Source organism: Cynara cardunculus, assembly GCF_001531365.2.
Source record: "Cynara cardunculus var. scolymus isolate 2C chromosome LG 3, CcrdV1, whole genome shotgun sequence".
Taxonomy (NCBI): Eukaryota; Viridiplantae; Streptophyta; class Magnoliopsida; order Asterales; family Asteraceae; genus Cynara; species Cynara cardunculus.
This window is the reverse complement of record NC_037530.1, coordinates 27,978,066-27,999,109: the sequence shown is the minus strand read 5'-3', so window position 1 is coordinate 27,999,109 and position 21,044 is coordinate 27,978,066. Positions and strand designations below refer to the sequence as shown.

The 21,044-nt window shown below is 33.1% G+C and overlaps 1 protein-coding gene across 1 annotated transcript; it reads right to left on the bottom strand.

Annotated features, from left to right (window-relative positions):
• Nucleotides 1-1,740: 1,740 nt before the first annotated feature.
• LOC112509096 (zinc finger MYM-type protein 1-like) lies at nt 1,741-20,114 on the bottom strand. Its single transcript, XM_025113966.1, has 3 exons — nt 18,014-20,114; nt 3,011-3,068; nt 1,741-2,107 (listed from the first exon to the last, which is right to left on the bottom strand). The coding sequence occupies exons 1-3, from the start codon at nt 20,112-20,114 to the stop codon at nt 1,741-1,743; spliced, it is 2,526 nt and encodes an 841-aa protein (XP_024969734.1).
• Nucleotides 20,115-21,044: the final 930 nt, after the last annotated feature.

Below are 21,044 nucleotides of genomic sequence, written 5' to 3'. Positions count from 1 at the left end.
ATGATAATCAATGCACATTCACATTGAGCCATCTTTATTATTTACAAATAGGATTGGCGCTCCCCATGGCAATGAACTTGGTTAGATAAACCCTTTGTCTAACAAATCCAGAAGTTGTTTCATCAACTCTTGCATCTCTGTTGGGGCCAACCGATAAGGTGCTCGTGCAACAAGAGCCACACCTGGCACCAAGTCAATACGAAACTCAACTTGACGTTCCGGTGGTAGTCCTGGTAGTTCATCCAGGAAAACTACTGGATACTCATTCACCACTGGTACCCCTTGTATCGTTCTCTTTTCTAACTTAGCATCGACCACATACTCTAGATAAGAAGTGCACCCTTTTCGAAGGCACCTTCTTGCTTTTAATATGGTGATGATCCCCGTACCACACTTTCTTCGATTACCATTAACATGAATCGTCTGCCCTTTTGGGGTTTTGATTTTGATCATCTTTTGGTGGCACCCAATTTGCGCCTAGTTTTCGGATGGCCAATCCATCCCTAGAACCGCATCAAAATCTCCTAAACACATAGGCAAATCAGCCTAATAGGCAATTCTACCATCTATACAGATCGTGCATCCATGAACTATTTCATCTATTCTTAACTTGACTACCGTTAGTGGTTTCTATAGTGTAGCTCTTCCCTAGTCTATAGACATCCTTATTCAAATTGTGGCAGAAACTAGAATATACGAAACTACCATTTGCATCTGAATCAAACAGCACATGAGCATAAACATTGTTTAGAAGAAACATACCCGATACGACGTTAGGAGACTCCTTAGCCACCTCCAAACTCATGTTGTATGCTCGTCTTGGTCCCTTAGGTAGTTCTTTCTTCTTTTCCGACCCATTACCCGAAGCTCTAACATTTCTTATTGTTCCCTTTTGAGTTTTAGGGAATTCAAACCATAGATGACCTGATGCCCCACGATTAAAGCAAAGTTTTCTTTCAGTACACTCCCTTGATGTGTGATGGGGTTTAAAGCACCGATAACATATCACTTTTGCTGCCCAACGTTCACCCTTGTGTATTTGATTGCATTTGGTGCACTGAGGAATTGTGATATCTCCTTTTAGTGGTTTTGCATCTATCATCTCCCCCTTGGATTTCTTTGTCAGCTTACTTGACGCTTCCCTTTTTTTAGCCCCCTTCTCTCCCTAGTTTCCTTGATGTTATTTTCCTCCGCAGCAGTCGTCATTTCCACAACTTGAACAAACGTGGTTGGTTTAACCATATATACGTACTGCTCTATCTCCATCCTTAAATCGGCCTATCTTGCTTTTCTTAGTTGCCACCTGATAACTAGCAAACCTGGCCTTTTCTAGAAATATGTTCACGTATTATTGAACATATAAAGATCCTTGCTCCAACCTCAAGAACTCCAACTCCAACTTCTTCACCTCTGACTGCGTACAATATTTATCCATCAACGTTTTCTTCATTTGCTCCTAAGTCAGGGTAACAATGTTTTCGTCTCCTCGAATGGTGCATTCAGCCTCCCACCAATAAAGTGTTGAATCCCTAAAGGTGGTAGCAACATAAGTCACTTTTTGTTCCTTTAACACTTACAAATCTTAAAGAAACTTTGCATTTTAGTCACCCAATTCATTAGAGCTACCGGTCCCTCAATACCTTTGAATTCCTTCGGGCGGGTGCTACTTAAATTCTTGTAAATGCAACCCCTTTCCTTGGTTTGGGGTTCTACCCTTGGTTCCACTGGTTGATCAACTTTTCATTTGTCAGACGACTCCATTTTCTCAGTGGTTTGAAAGTTAATCATTATCTTCTCTTTATGGGTGCTTGCTTCCTCTTCTACTTCGAGGGCTTTGAACCTATCACCTACCATGGCCTTTAGCATGCTTGGGAGGGTATTTTGGAGGACTCTAGTTATCTTGTCAATTAGTGCCTCCTCGGTGAAGTCATTTTCTCCTCTTTCCAATTCCTTGGTTTTGTTCTCATACCCTACGGGTGGCCGAGCTTGCATCCACAGAATAGTCATGCTTGAGCTTGCGGTGTTCCCAAGACCATGACCACGACCGCGATGACGACCATGACCACGACCTCTTCCTGTTGGTGGTGTCTGATTTCCAACTCCCTCTCTGATAGTGGCATTTCATGCAGATCCATATGATACCATATTGAATACAGTAGGGCGATATTAAAATCTAATTACTAAATACAAGAAACCATTGGGAAAAAAATAAAGAAACGAGTACCGCCATTTCAAACCATATAGCCATAAATTATTATTCATATATAAGGATTTCAAGAGAGAGACAGTCAATACATGAATTTGCTATAGTTATCAAAATTTGGGATTACTAAATCATCTTCAAAGTATCAGTTAGCAAAATTATCCCAAGCTAAGCATCAATTTAAATACTAAAAATTCTCTCTCTTTATGTCTATCAACATCCCTAAGACATCTCGAGATGGCAGGGGTCTCTGATCCATTGTGCATAGGTCAACGACGGTTTGGATTTCCATAGTGCGTTTGCTCTTGGACCGATTTTGAAATTTTGGACCCATGCAACAAAATATCCTTTCATGACCCTGACATACTCAATAGTTACCATATTGCAAAAGTTGGTCTTATCCCTTACCCGAGTGCGCCATGACCGAACGACAATTCTCCGCTCTTGAGCCAGCTTCAGTTTCAAAATATCTCTCTCTCCTTGTAGGTTATCCCTCCCTGTTATCAACCTCACTTGTGCCCGTTGTAGGTTGTCAAGCATTCCCTTAGCGCTATCATTGTCCCACTCAAGGTAGGCCAACTTACTTCACAACTCAGCTTTCTCTCTTTGCAGAGATTCTATTCTTTTTTCCAAGTTGGTGCAAATGAGAGGTTGCGCTACCATGGGTCTCTCTTGAACCAACCCCTGAGTTGGGTTACTCCTTGGAGATATCGGATTGTCGTCCCTGGGTATGCGGTTCCAATTGGGAGTCATACTAGTGTCACGGCTATCAATACTCTCACCGTGTGGGCCTAGTCCGAATGGTACCCTCCGTCATATAGTTCCGCACCCACGTCCTCTCCCACGGTTACCAGACCTAGTGTTCCTACAAAACCACAAGGAAAACACTAAGTCACACATTGATAAAATCAACTTAATTGCAACATAGATAGTGATTCTAAACCCCTCATAAGTTTAATCTTAGGCTAATATTTTTTTTACCTATTTCTCTTAACCTAATGCTCTGATACCAACTTGTAACACCCTCATTTGTAATACAAGGTGCCCCATAATAAAATATTAAAAATCCAAAATCTAATGGCTAATAAAAGCTTACTACAGCGGAAGTCTTACAATAATTTAATCGTAATCAATATCTCAAAACTAACCCGTCCAATACTGGGTTACGTTACATATAAATTCAATTAAAATACCAAGCATTTTATAAATTTTAATTTAAATAGCATAGTTCTATTTCCTACGCAAAACCTTTTCCCTTGTTCGTTCTTGAACTTCCAACTCATGGGATGCATACTAATAGTCAACTTTATAAAGCTTAATGAGTTCATGCTTTTCTTGAACAAAACATACATGTCCCATTATGCATTATACAACAAAGAAATGCTCAAATAATAGTATGCACTTTTGTTTTAAACCCCCCTTTTCAAATAATAATGAGATCTCTAAAGTTCTTGTCACGTTAAGGTCTTACAGTTATCGGTACTTCCTCGGGTAACACAACTATCCCTTGTCCAATCACTCATCCCTAGGATGTGCCATCCCTTATGACTTTTGACCCATCCTCATACCTGAAAAAAACATTAACCCATGTATAATATGTTAATTAATGATTAAAAACACATAAACAAACTAGCACGCAACCTATGATAATAATTCATATACATGCAATAGCCCATAAACATGTACATGAAGATAACATAATGCTCAAATAATTTGTACCTAAGCATCCATTCCAGTTAAAATCTCATGAAGACTCACCTTGGTTTAGTGTAGGTTTGCCCGACACTTGGTAACTCTCAATTTCCTCCAATGGCAAGACTTAAGGCTTTCAAAAGCTTTTCGGCATATGTTGCCTATAAATATTTTAAGGTCTATCAAATAGACATGAAAAGTGCCTTTTGTAAATGCAAAACTCCCAGAAGAAGTCTATATGAAACAACCTCCAGGCTTTGAAGATTCAAAGCATCTAGAGTATGTATATAAGCTTAATAAATCCTTCTATTGACTCAAACAAGCTCCTCGTGCATAGTATGATGTTCCCTAATAATCAATCTTCATAAAAGCTTCAAGGTTTCCATGGCAGATCTGAATATTTTTTTAAGAACACTTGATGTAAATTGAGAGAAAGTCAAACTTCAAAGAATGGTCAAACCTTCTATTACATAAACTGATTTAACAATTGAGCTCTTACCCTAAAATTACAAAGAATAACCCTTTATATAGGGTCAAAGATGAAAACAAAGTCAAAGTCAAACAATCTATAGAAAAGTCAAACACGATGACTTTTATACAATTATAGACAATTTTAACTTTCAAGACGAATACAATTTTACACTGAATTTCAGTCCTAACATAGTACGATACATTATCTTCATCATCTATTTAGTGCCGATAATGGTTTTATATGTAGGTTTAGGAACAAGTTTCCAGAATTTGTTACCTTAAAATTGTACAAGTTCCTATTGCATGACATTTACCCAACTTGGATCTTCTACGACATCTTCAACTTTTTTTGGTTTGAGTAGGAACATGAAGTTGACATACATGACGAAAGGGCCTTTGGCCTAGCAGTATGTGAGTCTCTGGCTTCCTAGCAGGACAAGGGTTCAAACTTCACTAAAGGTGAGGAGGGTGTGTGAGTTTTTTTTTTTCTATTTACCGTATATAATTATTATATACTTCAAAAAAAAAGTTGACATACATGCACATATTTGCAGACGATTGACTTTTGAATCTTGGATAAGGATTCCTAATAATTTTATTAATTAGATGACTTTTTCTCCATTTTAAAACAGGAAGGAGAAGAACGTGGGATGAAGGAATAATAGGTTTAGATGCAACATTTTGTAGAAGTTGGGAGAGAGGTTTCAGATGGTGGTAGAAAAACTTGTGGAGGGGTCTGAAGTATCAACTTCAATTTGAATCAAATAAATGCATGCAAATGTACTTGGTTGTTCACTAATTTGTTTTGAATCTAGAACGAGAGGATGATTGGTCTAAGTGATTTGACCGATTGTTGAAGAAACACTTGGATAGGATTATATAAGATGAGAGGAGATCCATTCATTTAATTCACCATCATTTAATATATCAGTAGAAGAGGAAGGTGTAGAGCCACATTCATCAAAGTGAAAGTGAATTGATTCATCAATACTGTGGTGACATTTGTTGTAGATATTGTAGGTTTTAGAGATCTATGCATCGAATGTCGTTTCTGCTTCTAAGACCGCCGTATCCTCTTTTTAGACCGTGGTTGTACATGGCCGAATGGATTTTTAGCCGGAACCATGGTCGACTATTTTCAAACGGTGTAGACCCCTTTGTTTATCATTTACTCTCATATTGATTAGTTTAGTTACTGTGACGGCATTAGCCCGTATCCAACTGTGACATCCCAAAAAAGGGTCAATAAATACATATGAAAAAAACGAAAATAAAATAAATTTTGTTTTTATTTTCGTGGGCCAAAATATGAAGAAAAATATGAAAAGGGTGGTCAATCATGTCATTAATGAAAGTGAGAAGTGAAAAGAAAAGAGTTTATGTTTAATCGAACTAAAATTGAAAGAAAACGTTTGATTGAGGTTGAAAAGTGTAAAGTTGGCCAAAGTATTGAAGTCGGAGGGCCAAGTGTCATTTTCTGGAAATTTAGGGGTATTGTCAGTTAGCGAATTTCTCATACATGAGGACCTGTTATGACAAAAAGACATATCTGATTATTTTCAGAATTTTGAAAATGACAACTCCTTTGAAGCTTCCTATTGATTCAAAACTTCAACTATTAAGACAACAATGATTCAGATATATGTAGCCAACACTTTCCTTTACACTTTTGCTTAAGAAGATCGGTATTTCGTCGAGTTTTGAAAGAAAAAACGGAGGTTGAAGTTCGAGTTCAAAAAACTCCGTTTATTTACGATTGGAGGTAAAATGCTTAACCAAATTTCGATTTCTTTATATGGTTAGCTTCATTTTTAGGTCCTCTATGAAACCTTAGTAGTTTTACGTCTCAGATTTTGTTTTTAGAGGCCCGATTTTGCATTTTTTTACTGATTTTCGAGTGGATTTAGAACCTGAACTTTAAATGAGTAAATGAGACTTAATACTTGATGGTTTTTGTTGATTTTTGTTTCTACGGTTGAGGAAAATAATTTTCTAGAGTTTTAGCAAAAAGAACCATCGAAAACGGTCAAAAGGACAAGGTCAACGACCTGGAAAAGGTCGCTGCCGGCGGCAGCAGTCGCGCCGAGTGATAAACCCGAACTTGGGTCGGATTTGGTGCGGTTTCGAGTCGGTGCTTGGTCCAGATTTGATATATCTTGGGTCAACTATTGTTGGGCTTTTGTTTTATTATGGGCCATCAGATTTTATTAAAGATTTATACTAAATGTTTTTCCAAATTAATTAAAAAGGCCCAATTTAATTGGTTATTCAATAGACTTCTAATTATTAAATTTGTGCCTAAGTTAATTAATTATTTTCATATTACATTAAGATACAATTATGTTAATTAATTAACTTAGATTATAAATTAATTAATATATTGATATCTAGCACAAAGACATGTAGATAACATGTATCTCGATGACTAGCAATGAAATATAACATAAAACCAATCGTTCCTCTATATTTAGTTACATCAACAATTTTTCCATTTGGATCTCAATGCAATTTTAATGGATGAACCATTGGTGTTTTCATGGGTGTACATTAATTGAAGTCAAATTTCTTTAATAGATCATTAACATATTTGTTTTGGTTTATGAAAGTTCCTTCTTTCGATTGTTTAACCTGTAAACCTAAGAAAAATGTTAGTTCACCCATCAAACTCATTTCATATTTGTTTTGCATGAGTTTTGAAAACTTCTCACATAGAGAGACATTTACTTTATTAAAATAATCCAGATTAACCCAGAAATATTATTAACTCAAAACACATGCAATCAAAAGCCTATTTGGTTATAAACCATTTTCCTCCTCTTCATAGCAACATTATTATCATATCACTAAGAGCAATAATTTCGAGTCCTCATATCACACATAAGTGATAACTCAAGATCATTGCATCTCATGGATGTAATAACAAAATGTATGATCAAAACTCAGATTGCACGATTGCCACCCTTATTCAAAGGTACACCTCTACTTGATATCTCACATTTATTTCCTCATAAAAATATAACCGAATCTATCGTTTTTTCCAAGAATGGCATCAAAACAGTTTCATCACAAAAACTTCATATTAAGAACTTTTACAGTTCTAAACCCGGTTTCGTTATCAACTCATAATAGCTTCAAGAACAGTTTGCCTTTTTTCCTCATAAAATCAAACATATCAAATATTTCAAATACCAAATATAGGAAGTTGATAACATAAACTCACCTTACATGCACGTATTCGAAGATGAATCTTACAACATTGATTTCAAAATATAATCACATAATCAACTTTAACAACTTCACGTAGTATTTTACATAAGAATTACACACATTAAGTCTTCTCTCTTTTCCTTTCTTTTCAAGATAGATTGGATAAGATAAATCTATCTTGTCACTTTTATATGTTATCAAAACACAGGTCGTGGAGGTTAATAATTTTGTAATCCACAATTAACACACAACCTCATATAATAAATTACACATATAATCATAGGCGGTGGAACTAAAATGAATAAATAATCACATATAAACAACTTAAAGTTCTTTACTTACCAATGCTTTTCAAAAACCATCCCAAATTCTATAACCGAAAAAACCCAATTATCACACATTTTGAAGAATCGGCTCGCCAAGAGTGATATTGTCAGACTAGTTTAAACTTTAAATGATCTTCAATCAGCTAGATGACAATCCAAACCGCTTTGGTGACTATCTTGGTTTCACTTCAACTGGTCTCTGATTTTGTTGAAAGTTTTTTACTTTTGGATCAATACAAATACTAATAAGACTTCTACAAGGAAAAATCTTATCTCTAAAGTTCTCTCCGAAATATAATATATACTTTGGATTCCAAATGACTTGATTTATGAAGTATTTGAAGTATGAAACAAGTATTACTTTTGATTACTTGGTATGTATAGATATATAAAAAAATTGAGTCGGCATATGCATGGTTTGTGGAGAAGAAGACCAAACAAATAGATAAAATAGTAAAAGGTGCGGTGGTTGGAAGAATTCTGGAAATATATAAATACATATGTAAGATTCAGGAGTTGACATATATATATATATATATATATATTTATATATATTGTATATATAAATATCTATAATATACACATTAGTATTAATTAAAAAGGAAACATAGACAAAATATTTATATATAGGTGCAATGGAATGGATTCATATGAAAATGTACATATCAAATTTTAAATAAAAAACGAGGGTACATCTCGGTACTTAGAAAAGATTATTACTTGTGTGATTAGATTTTTGATCAAATTCGAAGATGATCTTTGTCATTCAAAGCATAGCAGAATAAAAATGAAAAAAACCCATGTTAGCTTTCTTCCATGAAACTGTTCATAAGGTGTCTTCAGATGTCGTTACACAACAGTAGACCTATTTTGAACAAATCATGTAGTGTTTACAGCTTCAACCCAAAAATACGTAGGAAGATAGGCTTCACAGATCACGGATCTGGCTGCCTCACACAGAGTTCTGTTTCTTCTCTCAACAACTCTATTGCTAAGGGGTTCTAAGAGAGGAAAAATTATGAGAAATTCTTTTGTTAGAACAAAAGTTTTCTAGAATATTGGTTTTGAATTCAGTGTCATTATCACATCTTAGATATCAGACTGATTTATCATTTAGAACTTCAATCTTTTTAATAAAGTTATGGTTCTAATTTCTAAATAACATGTTATGGCGCATTACGATGTCAAGGCTTGGGTTCTCCACCACGTTTACCCCTATGACTCCCCTCTGAGGCTTGGCTTGCATTGTAACACGTTACGATACGTTATGGCACGTTACACCATATTATTTTTTAAGGTGTATGGTTACTTTAATATATAACTTGAGCAATAAAGTATAATCCTCTGAGCTACAGGCCCCACTCCGTCTCAACTGGATTTGTTCCCGGGAGTAACAACTTTTCCACTATCACCCCAAGAAAACCAAACTATACCTTACGATCCCAATTTTTTTACCACCCAAAGCTTTGATGCATTTTAAAATCGCATTTTCCAACTGAAATGAAAAATGACTACTGAAATTGCATTATAATGTATGAGACTTAGGAATTAAATAAACATAAAAAGGAAACTTAAAAAATTAAAACCTTAAAGAGGTGAATACTTACTCATATTCCTCCACACAAAAAGTCGAACACGAATTCTTTGAAAATTGGAAAAAATAATGAGTATAGATTCAAGAGATTTAATCTCGATTTTGAACTTTTGATATCATTTTCTATAAGTTTTATATATTTGATATCAATGGTTTTTATTTTTATTACTTTATATGAATTTAATTTGTTCTAAAGTATTACTCAAACTAACACATAAAAGTGTGGGTATGTGTGTATGTATGTGTATATATGCCACCTTAGGGAACGCCTTGAAAAACGTCGTGGCCTCGCTGTAACATGTAAGGGTTGAGGCTTGACCTTGCCGCCACACTACGCCTCACGTCATTTATAACCTTTGATGAAGTATATAATTTCTTCAACTACATCACTTTTTACCTGAAGGAAAAATATCCAAGTGTACCTAGAATATTCATCTACAATGACTAAAGTGTATCTCTTACCTTCTAAACTTTGAACGTTAACTTGTCCACAAATCCATGTGAAGAAGATGAGGAGGTAAAGAGATAGTAGAACAATTCTTTGATTTTGCAAATTTTTCTTTTTTCGCAAGATCCACACAGTTTATTCTTTTGAAAAGGAAACAGGAGGAAGACCTTTCACCAGTCATTTCAAAGACAAACTATTGATAGTTTTGAAATTTAGATGAGAAAGCCTTTTATACCAATGCCGGTTTTGTTCAGATGTGGATTTAGACAAAAAAACCAACATTATGGAGAGAGGGAGAACATGCAAAATACATGCCAATCACATAAAAATTGTTTTTGCGAGACCTTGAGAAAACTTACATGTTGTCAGGTGAGAATATGGTGCATTTTCTTTCAACAAACCTGATAGAGAAACCTTTGTCACATAGTTGATTTATGATCAAAAGATTGTGTTCGAGTCCTTCCACATAAGCTAGTTGATTTATGATCAAAAGATTGTGTTTGAGTCCTTCCACATAAGCTACTTGTTGAAGGTTACTAACCCGTTTTCAGAACACCATACCCTAGAGTTGACCCTTTAGAATTATCTCCAAAAGTAACTGATGGTCCTTTTTCTGACACATAGACTTTGAGAAGGAAAATGTAACTAGTCATGTGTCTTGAACAACCACTGTCCAAGTACCAAATTTGAATATGACCTGATCCCTGTCTTTCCAGATTAGGAGGTTTTGAAGACGCATACTTTAGAGATTATATGGATCCAGCAACAACTTTTTTTTATCTAAATCACTTAGTTCATTAAGATGAGCCATAAAGCATATATGTGCTTTATATCCCTGTTCATCATTAAAGGAGGATGAAATAGAGTCTGACCGGTTATATTGCCCAACCATCATCCCTTTACCTTCTCCTTGAAAGTCTCTTAATTTTTCACTTATGTGCTTATCCCTTTTGTCTGTAATTTCTTGATCCTTTGTATGATGATCGAGAGGTTTGAGAAGATCTTGAGGAGAAAGAAGATTTTTACTTTTTGAATCTACAATATGCGGTGAAGTGACCTTTCTTTCCATAGTTGTAGCACTCATCCTTAAACTTGTCATATGATATAATATTCTAATTCATGGATGGAGGCCTTTTGAAGAATCTTCCTCTTGATCTTCCTCTGAAACCACTTTTTTAGAAAATTTATCAAAGTTCGATGCAACTACGGATAAAAATCTACTTATGTCTTGCATGGAAATTCCATTGGTCCCACTATCTGAATCTCAAGTGGGGTTGAGAGAACATCGTCATTTTCCTCTTCACAATCATCCAAAATTCCAACTTGTTCTTCAACTTGCTCAACGTTGTCCAAAATTTCTATTGTTGTTGGTGGACTTGTTTAACTCTTTTTCAATTTGCTCAATATTTTTTAGTTTTAGAGATAGACGTTTCTTTTATAATTATGTATATTATTTTTTTAATAATGTTATATTCGTAGAAAATTAATTTTGGATATAGATGTTACATTTTTTTAGTTTAAAACCCATAAGAGCCCCAAACTGTCTAAACCGGTTAGACCAGATCGTCTTTTTATGGTTTGATTTGATTGGTTCGTTCAATTGCGACCAAAACTATTGAAAAAAAATTGCCACTACAATTTGTTTTACGGTTTGGAAGTTTAAATCATTCAAACAGGACCACGAATACCCCTAATTTAATGAGTTACGAGATCATTTGTTACAAGTGAAAGCGAAAGTAATATTTGATGACAACTTCAATTCGTTTTCTATTTGAAATAACCGAAAATCCATGGTATTTAATGTTTATCCTTTTCATTAATGTTTCCAATATCATTTTTGACAAAGCTAATGCTACTTACTTTGAGTAAAATCATGTAGTAGAAGTGTTAAAAGAAATGATTGTATAATTATGAATTTTGATATGCGAATTTATCTAACAAAACAGGTTTATTTACAACAATAACGGTAAATGCTTCTTTTAATAGAACAATCTTGATCAGTCAAAATGAAGGTTGGTTGGTGACCATGAACCTTCAAAAATGACTCCAACAACCAGGTATATGCTTGGATGGTTTCTTCGCTAATCAATCCCGACCCATAAACAATCAATCTCTTGTGGTTATCAATACCGGTAAATAGTACAAAAACCATGTACGATGACAAAAAAATAAAATATAAGCCGAAATCATTAAAAAGAATAACTCCAAAATATCATAACGTTAAACTAACTTACCTGTTGAACGATATGTTGCATCAAACGATATAACATCACCAAACTCTGCAAATTCAACATTGGTCAACTCATTGGCCTAGAACATTGATACCAAATGACGATTCTCATTTTTATACTCAAACGCAAATCCCATACTGTATTCTGTCATTCAACATGTTTATCACCCTCTGTACGTCTCCATAACCAACCTAGTTATTGTGATCCCTCTTGAAGTTTTTATAATCAACAACACTAGAACCAATCTCATTGTAGCCTCCTTTCAGACAAACCTGCAACTTGTGAGCTCTTACAGGCCCAACGATATGTATATTGTAACTTTATCATCATGTTGAGTTGCCTACTTTCACGTGATAAAATTATATCAGCATCATCCAGCAAATTATGATTATGGTTAGGATAAAAATAGTATAGTCTATATGATGACAGGGTCCCCTCTATGTATTTAAACTTAACAGATGTCTTACAATATGTAACTTTAAAGCTCGTGTTTCGTACTTGTCTACGACATCCATCCACTTCAACGGAGTCAATCAACCTCTTTTTTGGTTTCCCATGCTTATGACAAACAACATATTTCAGTTTGACTATACCACCCTTCCTTGTCTTCTGTGCTTATAGTCGAATGTCAAACCCGACAATGTTGGCATACCTTCGATACATTTCAATTCCATCATCCAACTGTCCAAAGATTAAACCAACAACTAGTTGAATATCACTTCGTACAGACGGGATACAACCTTTACCACCAAAAGAGCTTTCAATTACTCATTTAGGTTGTAACACGATTGAATCATAATGATTATCTATGGAACAACTTTACATATATTATAAATAATAAAATTAAAATTTATATAAACCAAATTAAAAGAGTCCGATACAAATTTGTATAAATGAACTCATCCACAAGAACTAACAACCAACACTAAATAAGCATAACAAAGTAAAAAACTAAAGTTATGAAGATTATTACATGATAAAAATTCACTTGTAATGAATTAGACCACTAAGTAAATAAAGCACATGAAATTATTCGACATATCATAAAAATTCCAGTTAAATTGAAAATAAATCAACATCATCAAATATTAAACAAACATACAATGTTGTTCTAGGTATTTTATCACATTTGATAAAAAGTCCAGTTCTAAGTATCAAATTATTGGGTTCGACAACCATAAGATTTCAAATGAAATATTACTAAACAAAGTTACTATTACATTAAATTGAAAACAAATCAACATCATCAAGCATTAAACAACATACAATGTGTTCTAGGCATTTTATCACATGTGACAAAAAAGCCAATTCTATCAAACTACTGGGTTCGAAAACAACAAGATTTCAAACAACATATTACTAAACGAATTTACCATTACATTCAAATCAAATCATACCCATCCATTTATTTTATCTACGGCTAATATTAAGGGAGATATATTTTTGGTAAGGTTTTAGTTAATTAACATGGATCATCCAAAAGTTGATCTCTTGAGGTTATAATATCAATTTAACCTACATGAATATGAAGAAGATAATCTTTTTCCACTATTACCGTAAATACAAGTATTCATGTATAATTTTTTTGACTTTTGATTCATGAGTGAATTGGGTGTTTTGTAAGTTAAACAAGATTGTATGGAGATTTGGGTTTTTGTATTTTATATTTTTGGTTTCATCAGTATTATGTATTATGTTTCGTGATAGTTCCTAAACAATCTTGTTGTATTAATGAATTGGTTTCATGAATGAAACTGAAGATGGTTCAGTTAACGAAACACTTTGAAAATTGGATAACCTGATATCATTAGTGTAATGGGTTTCATGGTTCCTAACAAACCGAAATTGGTTTTCTTAATGAAACTAAATATGATTCAGTCAATGTAACATTTTGAAAACTGAATAACATGATTTCATTAGTAAAATTGGTTTCATGGTTCCTAAGCAAAATGAAATTGGTTTTATTTAATGAAACTAAATGTGGTTCAGTCAATGAAAGATTTTGAAAACTGAATAATATGATTTCATTAGTGAAATTAGTTTCATGGTTTTTAACCAAAATGAAATTAGTTTCATGAATGAAACATTTTGAAAAACTGGATAATATGATTTCATTAATAAAATTTGTAAGGAAATTAACTTATTCATGAATTTTACAAATGAAACAAAATAATATACTCAAAATATGAAAAATATCACAACTATAATATTARTAAATCTRGAAAGATTTGTAAATTRAAAAAAAAAATACCGATTTCTTTTGTTATTATGAAAATRAAATARATAAATTYYTAAGAAAAAGATGATTATAAATAAACTYTGAAATTGACGGATTATTTCTATTTAATATAAGAATACAAAATACTAATGTTAGTAAGTATAAAAGGGGGATATTTTAATAAATGATGAAACATCGAGTGTAATACAGTGGTAACACAATGGTAGCATAGTGATATTGCAGTTGTATTCATCAACTAGATCTGCTATCATAGTGTGTATCACAATATATTTTTATCGTTATAGGAAGTGTATCACAATATAATTTTGTTGTTTTACAAAGTGTAACACAATATATCAGGTAATATTGCTTTACTAAGTGTATCACACTGTGTTTTTTCTTTATATGAAAGTGTATTACAGTGTGCACCTTGTGTTTGCTAGAATAAGGTTTGCCGAAGAGATGAGAGAAGAGAGAGGATATATAAGATTTTTAAAATACCTAAAATGCCATTTGATTAAAATTTTAAGTCAAATTAACAAAACTATTGGTTTCCTAGTTTAACGATTAATTTGTGGTTGAGATTAGATCTCACAGTTATCACAAACTAACCAGTTCTCCCTTGAATGACTTCTTATATACATACATATATATATATATATATGCTCCTTTAAATACAAACATGTACAAGGTTACAACCAATACAAATCATTTACGACTAGATATATATATATATATATATATATATATATATATGATCAATGGTTGTCATTAAAAACGGTGCCAATATTGTAATTGTGTATACAATTAAGGGCATGATTGTTAGAATTGAATAAAAGAAAGGCCATCTTTGAAATTAGACATCCCTAATCAAATATGGAATGAGATGTGCGCATTTTATATATGCAGATTCACTGTGAATTAAAACAACATATGATATATTGTTTCAACTATTCATATCTAAAACCAAACTTAATGCATGAATAACAATTAGGAATGTATGATAAAACACAAAAAATATAAAACATATTACTTTTTGGTGACAATTTCTATGACAAAATATGAATTCGTCATTCATTACAAAATAAGTGAATGATTTGATATATCACAATTAATTGAAAAATGATTTGTTTATGAATATGGGGTAAAGATAAAAAATAACAAAATTCAATCACATATCAATCGTTACCTAAAATATATTATAAACTAATCAATTATAAACTGTTACTGTCACCCTAGAATAGTGATGGTCAAACCGGTCCGGTCCGGTCCGGTCCAGGACCGTCGGAGGACCGGAATCGGGACCGGTTATGGTTTTTGTCGGATTTGTAGGACCGAGAGCGGTTATGGACCGGCCTAAAATATTCAAAAAGACATTGTTTTTAAATATAGCCATTAATTAGTTGTTTTTTACCCTTTTTTTGTGTATTTTTTTTGCCTCTAAACACTATATATATGTAACAAGGTTGAGAGGTTTACATACCAAATTCTCAATTCGCAAGAAGGTAACTAATTTATTACCATATACATTTCAAACTAATCATACAGTGGAATAAAACCCACTCGATTACAAGAATGTAATTAATTTCAACAAAGAAATATCACGTCGCAAAATGCGTCTCAATCTCTAAGGCATGGAACTCCCAGAAGAGGACGTGATTCTTAACATTTTTTCTATCTTTCACATACTAATGAACGAGTATAAACTCAAATATAACTTTTAGAACAAACTCATCGATCTACTACAAGTGGTTGAGAGACATGACAAGGTTTTTTCGAACAATAATGCTAGACATCCTAGGACAAAGAAAATTCCTAGGGTCAATAATGCAAACATTAGAGATGGAAATAACTCCGAAGGATAGTGGGTTAACGACAATTTCACTCATTTGACAAATATACACCACAAGGATGAGTCCACAGAAAGGGTTAGAGTCATGGCAAGAGTCAAAAGGATTTTCCAATCTTTAGAGGAGAGATGTAATTACTGCCCATAAGATAATGAACAATAAAAGAATAAATGTACTAATAATCGCTCATATCAAAAAAAGAAAAGTTGAAAATGAACTATATCATATTAATTTAAGATTGATTAAGCATAGGTTTATTTTGAAATTTATTTTCAAGTATTAAATTAATTTTATTTTTTGATGTAAACCCAAATATATAACCAATATAAATGTAAATAAATACATGAAAGCAAAGATAGAACTCCCAATATTCTATGTTCATTGTAGGAATGTATCGACGAGAACTTGGGTGTTTTTGTGGGACCTCCCACACAATCTTAAAATATAAACTAATATTTATTTTATAATTCCTCCCACCATAATACTTAGATGATGAACTCTCATTTTTTATTACTACAAGATTAATATTCACTAGAGCATTATATTAATAGGAACCTTGTTAAAATTTCCGTATCAATTGGAAATCATATTATAAGAATGAAAATGGATATATGTACATCAAATATATGGTATTAAAGAAACATATATTTGGGACAATGACACATATATGTTTCGACATGACCACGTGAGACACCATGGTCATGACATAATGATCCGTGTATTGCAAAATACACAGACACATTCTCTTTCGAGTGAAAGGCAAAATGAGGTAATTAACACAAGAAGCAACATCATCATCATAATATGCCCTCTAGAATACCCAAAACTTTTGTATACCCTGATGCTTAGCCAAGACATGAATGAAACCATCCTAAAACTAAGGTCATAATACAAAAATATTTTATTCTTACAACGAATACAATGTGATATTTATGGATATAAACATCCATAATGCATGTTATCAAAGTACATTATGGTTCTGGTTTTGGCATGATGGATGCATGTCATATTATTGTCCACATGATATTGCACTCCTAGCACTATGTATACATTTAAGGGCTCACCATTCTGGTTATCTATCAAGTCTACATGACTTGGAATGTTGGAGAATTTACATCATAAGGATTTGATGATTATTGCATATGTATTAGGATCAATATATTTTTTATCCCCCGTGTGTATATAAAATACTCAAATCAAGTAACTTTAAACCACATAGTGTGTTTGCAATAAAATAAAACGCTCGATTTATAGATTAAAGCAATCTAGGCAAATATGGTACACCAGACTAAGTGAATATTTGACTAGGAATAGATAAGAACGATGAACTATGCCATTGCGTGTTTATAAAGAAAACGAGTTTCATATTTTCATTTGTAGCTCCATATGCCGATGTTATGAACATAATAGGCACTCTTGATGAAATAAGAGAAACAATAATCTATTTGAAATCAGGGCCGACCCTGAGATTTTGGATGCCCACGGCGGAAAGTAAAAATAATGCCCCTTATACGTGTAAATAAAAACCAAAATAAACTAGTCAATTCTAACAAAAAAGTGCCCCTTAAATATAACAAAAATGATGCAACGGGGGGGACATAAACCAAACCCCGTGTAACAAAAGATAAAGTGCATCACGGGGGGACATAAACCAAAACCCCGTGTAACAAAAGATAAAGTACATCATCATTCACCTAAAACGATGCCTTCTTGCGTTTTTTGAAGCAAAAATATCTATCACTTCGTCATAACTAATATTAGCTAAAAACTTACTCTCAATACTCAAGATTGCTAGCCCGTTCAATCTTTCTTGACTCATGGTAGACCGCAAATACGACTTCAACAACTTTAACTTTGAAAAGCTTCTTTCCGTAGATGCTACGGTCACCGGTACGGTCAATAGTATCCTGTAAGCAAGCAAGACATGTGGAAACATGTCCATTTTCTTTGCGAACTCCATAATTTGTATCGATGTCCAAGGATTTCCACTTTTAGATGCCTCTTCTGGTAGCATTCCCTGCAAAGCTTGTAACTCCATAAACAAATATTCACCACCAATATCAGAATCATTACCATTTGTTAAAGCAAGTTCAAGGTTCAAACAACATTTTTTTAACTCGTCATCATGTAAAGTAACCAAATTTCGCCCATCAAACAAGAAGCCAAACATAGATTCAAATTCTTGCATTTGTTCAAATCTGGTTCGTAACTGCAAAAGAGCCATATCAACTAAAACAAGAAAATAATCAGTTCTAAATGTCTCTTGAGCGGATTGGTGTTCTCTCTCCGTATTTGGAATTTCATCAAATTGTTTTTTCCTTGAGAAAAAACGTTTTACAGCAAACTCAGGTTCAATTCCAATATTACTTGCAATCTCTTTAGCTTCACAAATGGCACATGTAAACCCACTTTCCCTATATTTTTCAAAATATTCAACTAATCCTTTTAGATTTTGTATTGCAACATCAAGAAGCATATCTTTAGACTGTAACTTCTTGCTCACTAAATTAATTCTATACAGAATTTCATGCCAAATAACCAAACTTACAATAAACTCAAAACTTGAAAGCTCACCATTAACCAAAGACTCGGCTTCCCTACACACTCTTCCATCCTTACTTACTTGAGCCAATTGTACTAAAACATCTCTAATTTGGCCAACTTGAGTTTTGATAGCTTTAACACTTTCAATATGACTTTCCCATCGAGTAGTAGATAAAGATTTCAAAGTCAAATCATCAATATATTCTAATAAAACAGTCCATCTCTTTGTAGAATTAGAAAAGACATTGTATATGGCTTGACAAGTACCAAAAAAGGTTTTTGCTTTGTGACAAGAATTTGCCATATCACATAAAACTAAATTAAGACTATGACAACCACATGGCATATAAAAGGCTCTAGGATTTATATCAAGTAATCTTTTTTGCACACCTTGATGTTTCCCTGTCATATTAGAGCCATTGTCATATCCTTGTCCCCGCACATAATTGATATCCAAATCAAGTGATTTCAAAACATCTTGTAATACATTAAAAAGTCCTAAACCAGATGTATCTTCTACCACCAAAAACTCTAAAAAGAACTCTTCTACTTGTATAGGAGAGCTAGACACGTCAACACATCTTAAAATCAAAGTCATTTGTTCTTGATGACTTGCATCCGGAGTACAATCAAGAATAACTGAAAAATATTTTGCCTCTTTGATCTTTTTAATGATTGCACTCTTAACATTAGATGTCAACATGTCAATCAATTCATTTTGAATCTTGTGGCTAAGATAATGATAATGAGTTTCTTTTTCTTTGATACGGTGAAAGTGTTGTTTCATAACCGGATCAAACTCGGCAATCATTTCAATTACGCCTAAGAAGTTACCATTAGATTCTTCAAAAATTCTTTCATTTTTCCCACGAAAAGCTATATTATTCTTTGCTAGACATTTAACAACAGCAATWATTCTAACCAAAACTTCTTTCCAATGATCAGTATCCTTTTTTATCAAATCTTGTAGCTCTTTATCAAGTGTTTCATTTTTACTCAATCTCAATCGCAATTCGGACCAAATTCCTAAGCTAGTCATATGCTTAATGCTATTTTCATGAGTGCTTAATCCTTGACCAAGATGTTTCCAATCACTTAATCCAACACTTGCTAATTGGCTTTTTGACCGGCCTTCTTTGAAAAGTTTGCAACAAAAACAAAAGACTTTATCTAGCTCTTTTGAATAAACTAACCACTTTCTATCATGACAATCACCATTACGTAACTTACGAACATAAAATTCATCAGAAAAGTGTCTACCTATATTATCTCTAGGGAAATTGATGTTAGTTTCCCTAATAGGCCCCTTTTCAACAAGCAAATCTTTCATTTTAGAATTTAGCATATCCCAAATTCTTGGATCAAATATATTCAAACGAATATCACTAGAAGCATCATCACAAGCACAAACAATTTCATCACTAACATTTTCATTTGCATCACAAACATTTGTATCACAAGCATTTGCATCACAAGCATTTGCATCACAAGCATTTGCATCAAAAACATTTGTATCACACACATTTTCATTTTTATCATTAGCATTTTCATTTGCATCACACGCATTTTCATTTTTATCATTAGCATTTTCAGAAGCATTTTGTTGTCTAACAATAAACTTATTTAAAGATCCTTGTAAAGATTGAGCAATTTCTTCTTGCCTTTTCTTTCTTTTCCTATTTTGAGCACCCGATGGTTGTGATCGAGGCAACATAACTTAAGTAGTTAAATTGCTAAACAAATATACGAGATAAAGAATAGAAAGATAACACCTGGATTTGGTTGTGATCGAGGCAACATAACTTAAGTAGTTAAATTGCTAAACAAATATACGAGATAAAGAATAGAAAGATAACACCTGGATTTGGTACTTCGTGGTTTGTGTTATGAAATTGCCAAGAAAGTGGAACTATTAAGCAACCTGTACAAATTGATAAATAAGAAAACATTAAACATAAGCATCCATAAAACAAGGAAACAAAAACAATCAGGGCTCAAATAAAATTCTAAATTCTAATTTTATGGTTGTCATTTGTAAAACAGTAAAACAGCCCAACCAACCATAATCAAAGAATCACAGCTTCTATAAAACAGTGAAACAAAAACAATCAGTTTCCCAATCAAACAACTTTAAAACAGTGAAACAAAACAATCAGTTTCCCATCAAACAATTCTAATTTTATGGTTTCATTAGTTTTTAACAAGTGAAACAAACCATAATCAAAGAATCACTCAATCACAGCTTCGAAAGTTTCATTAT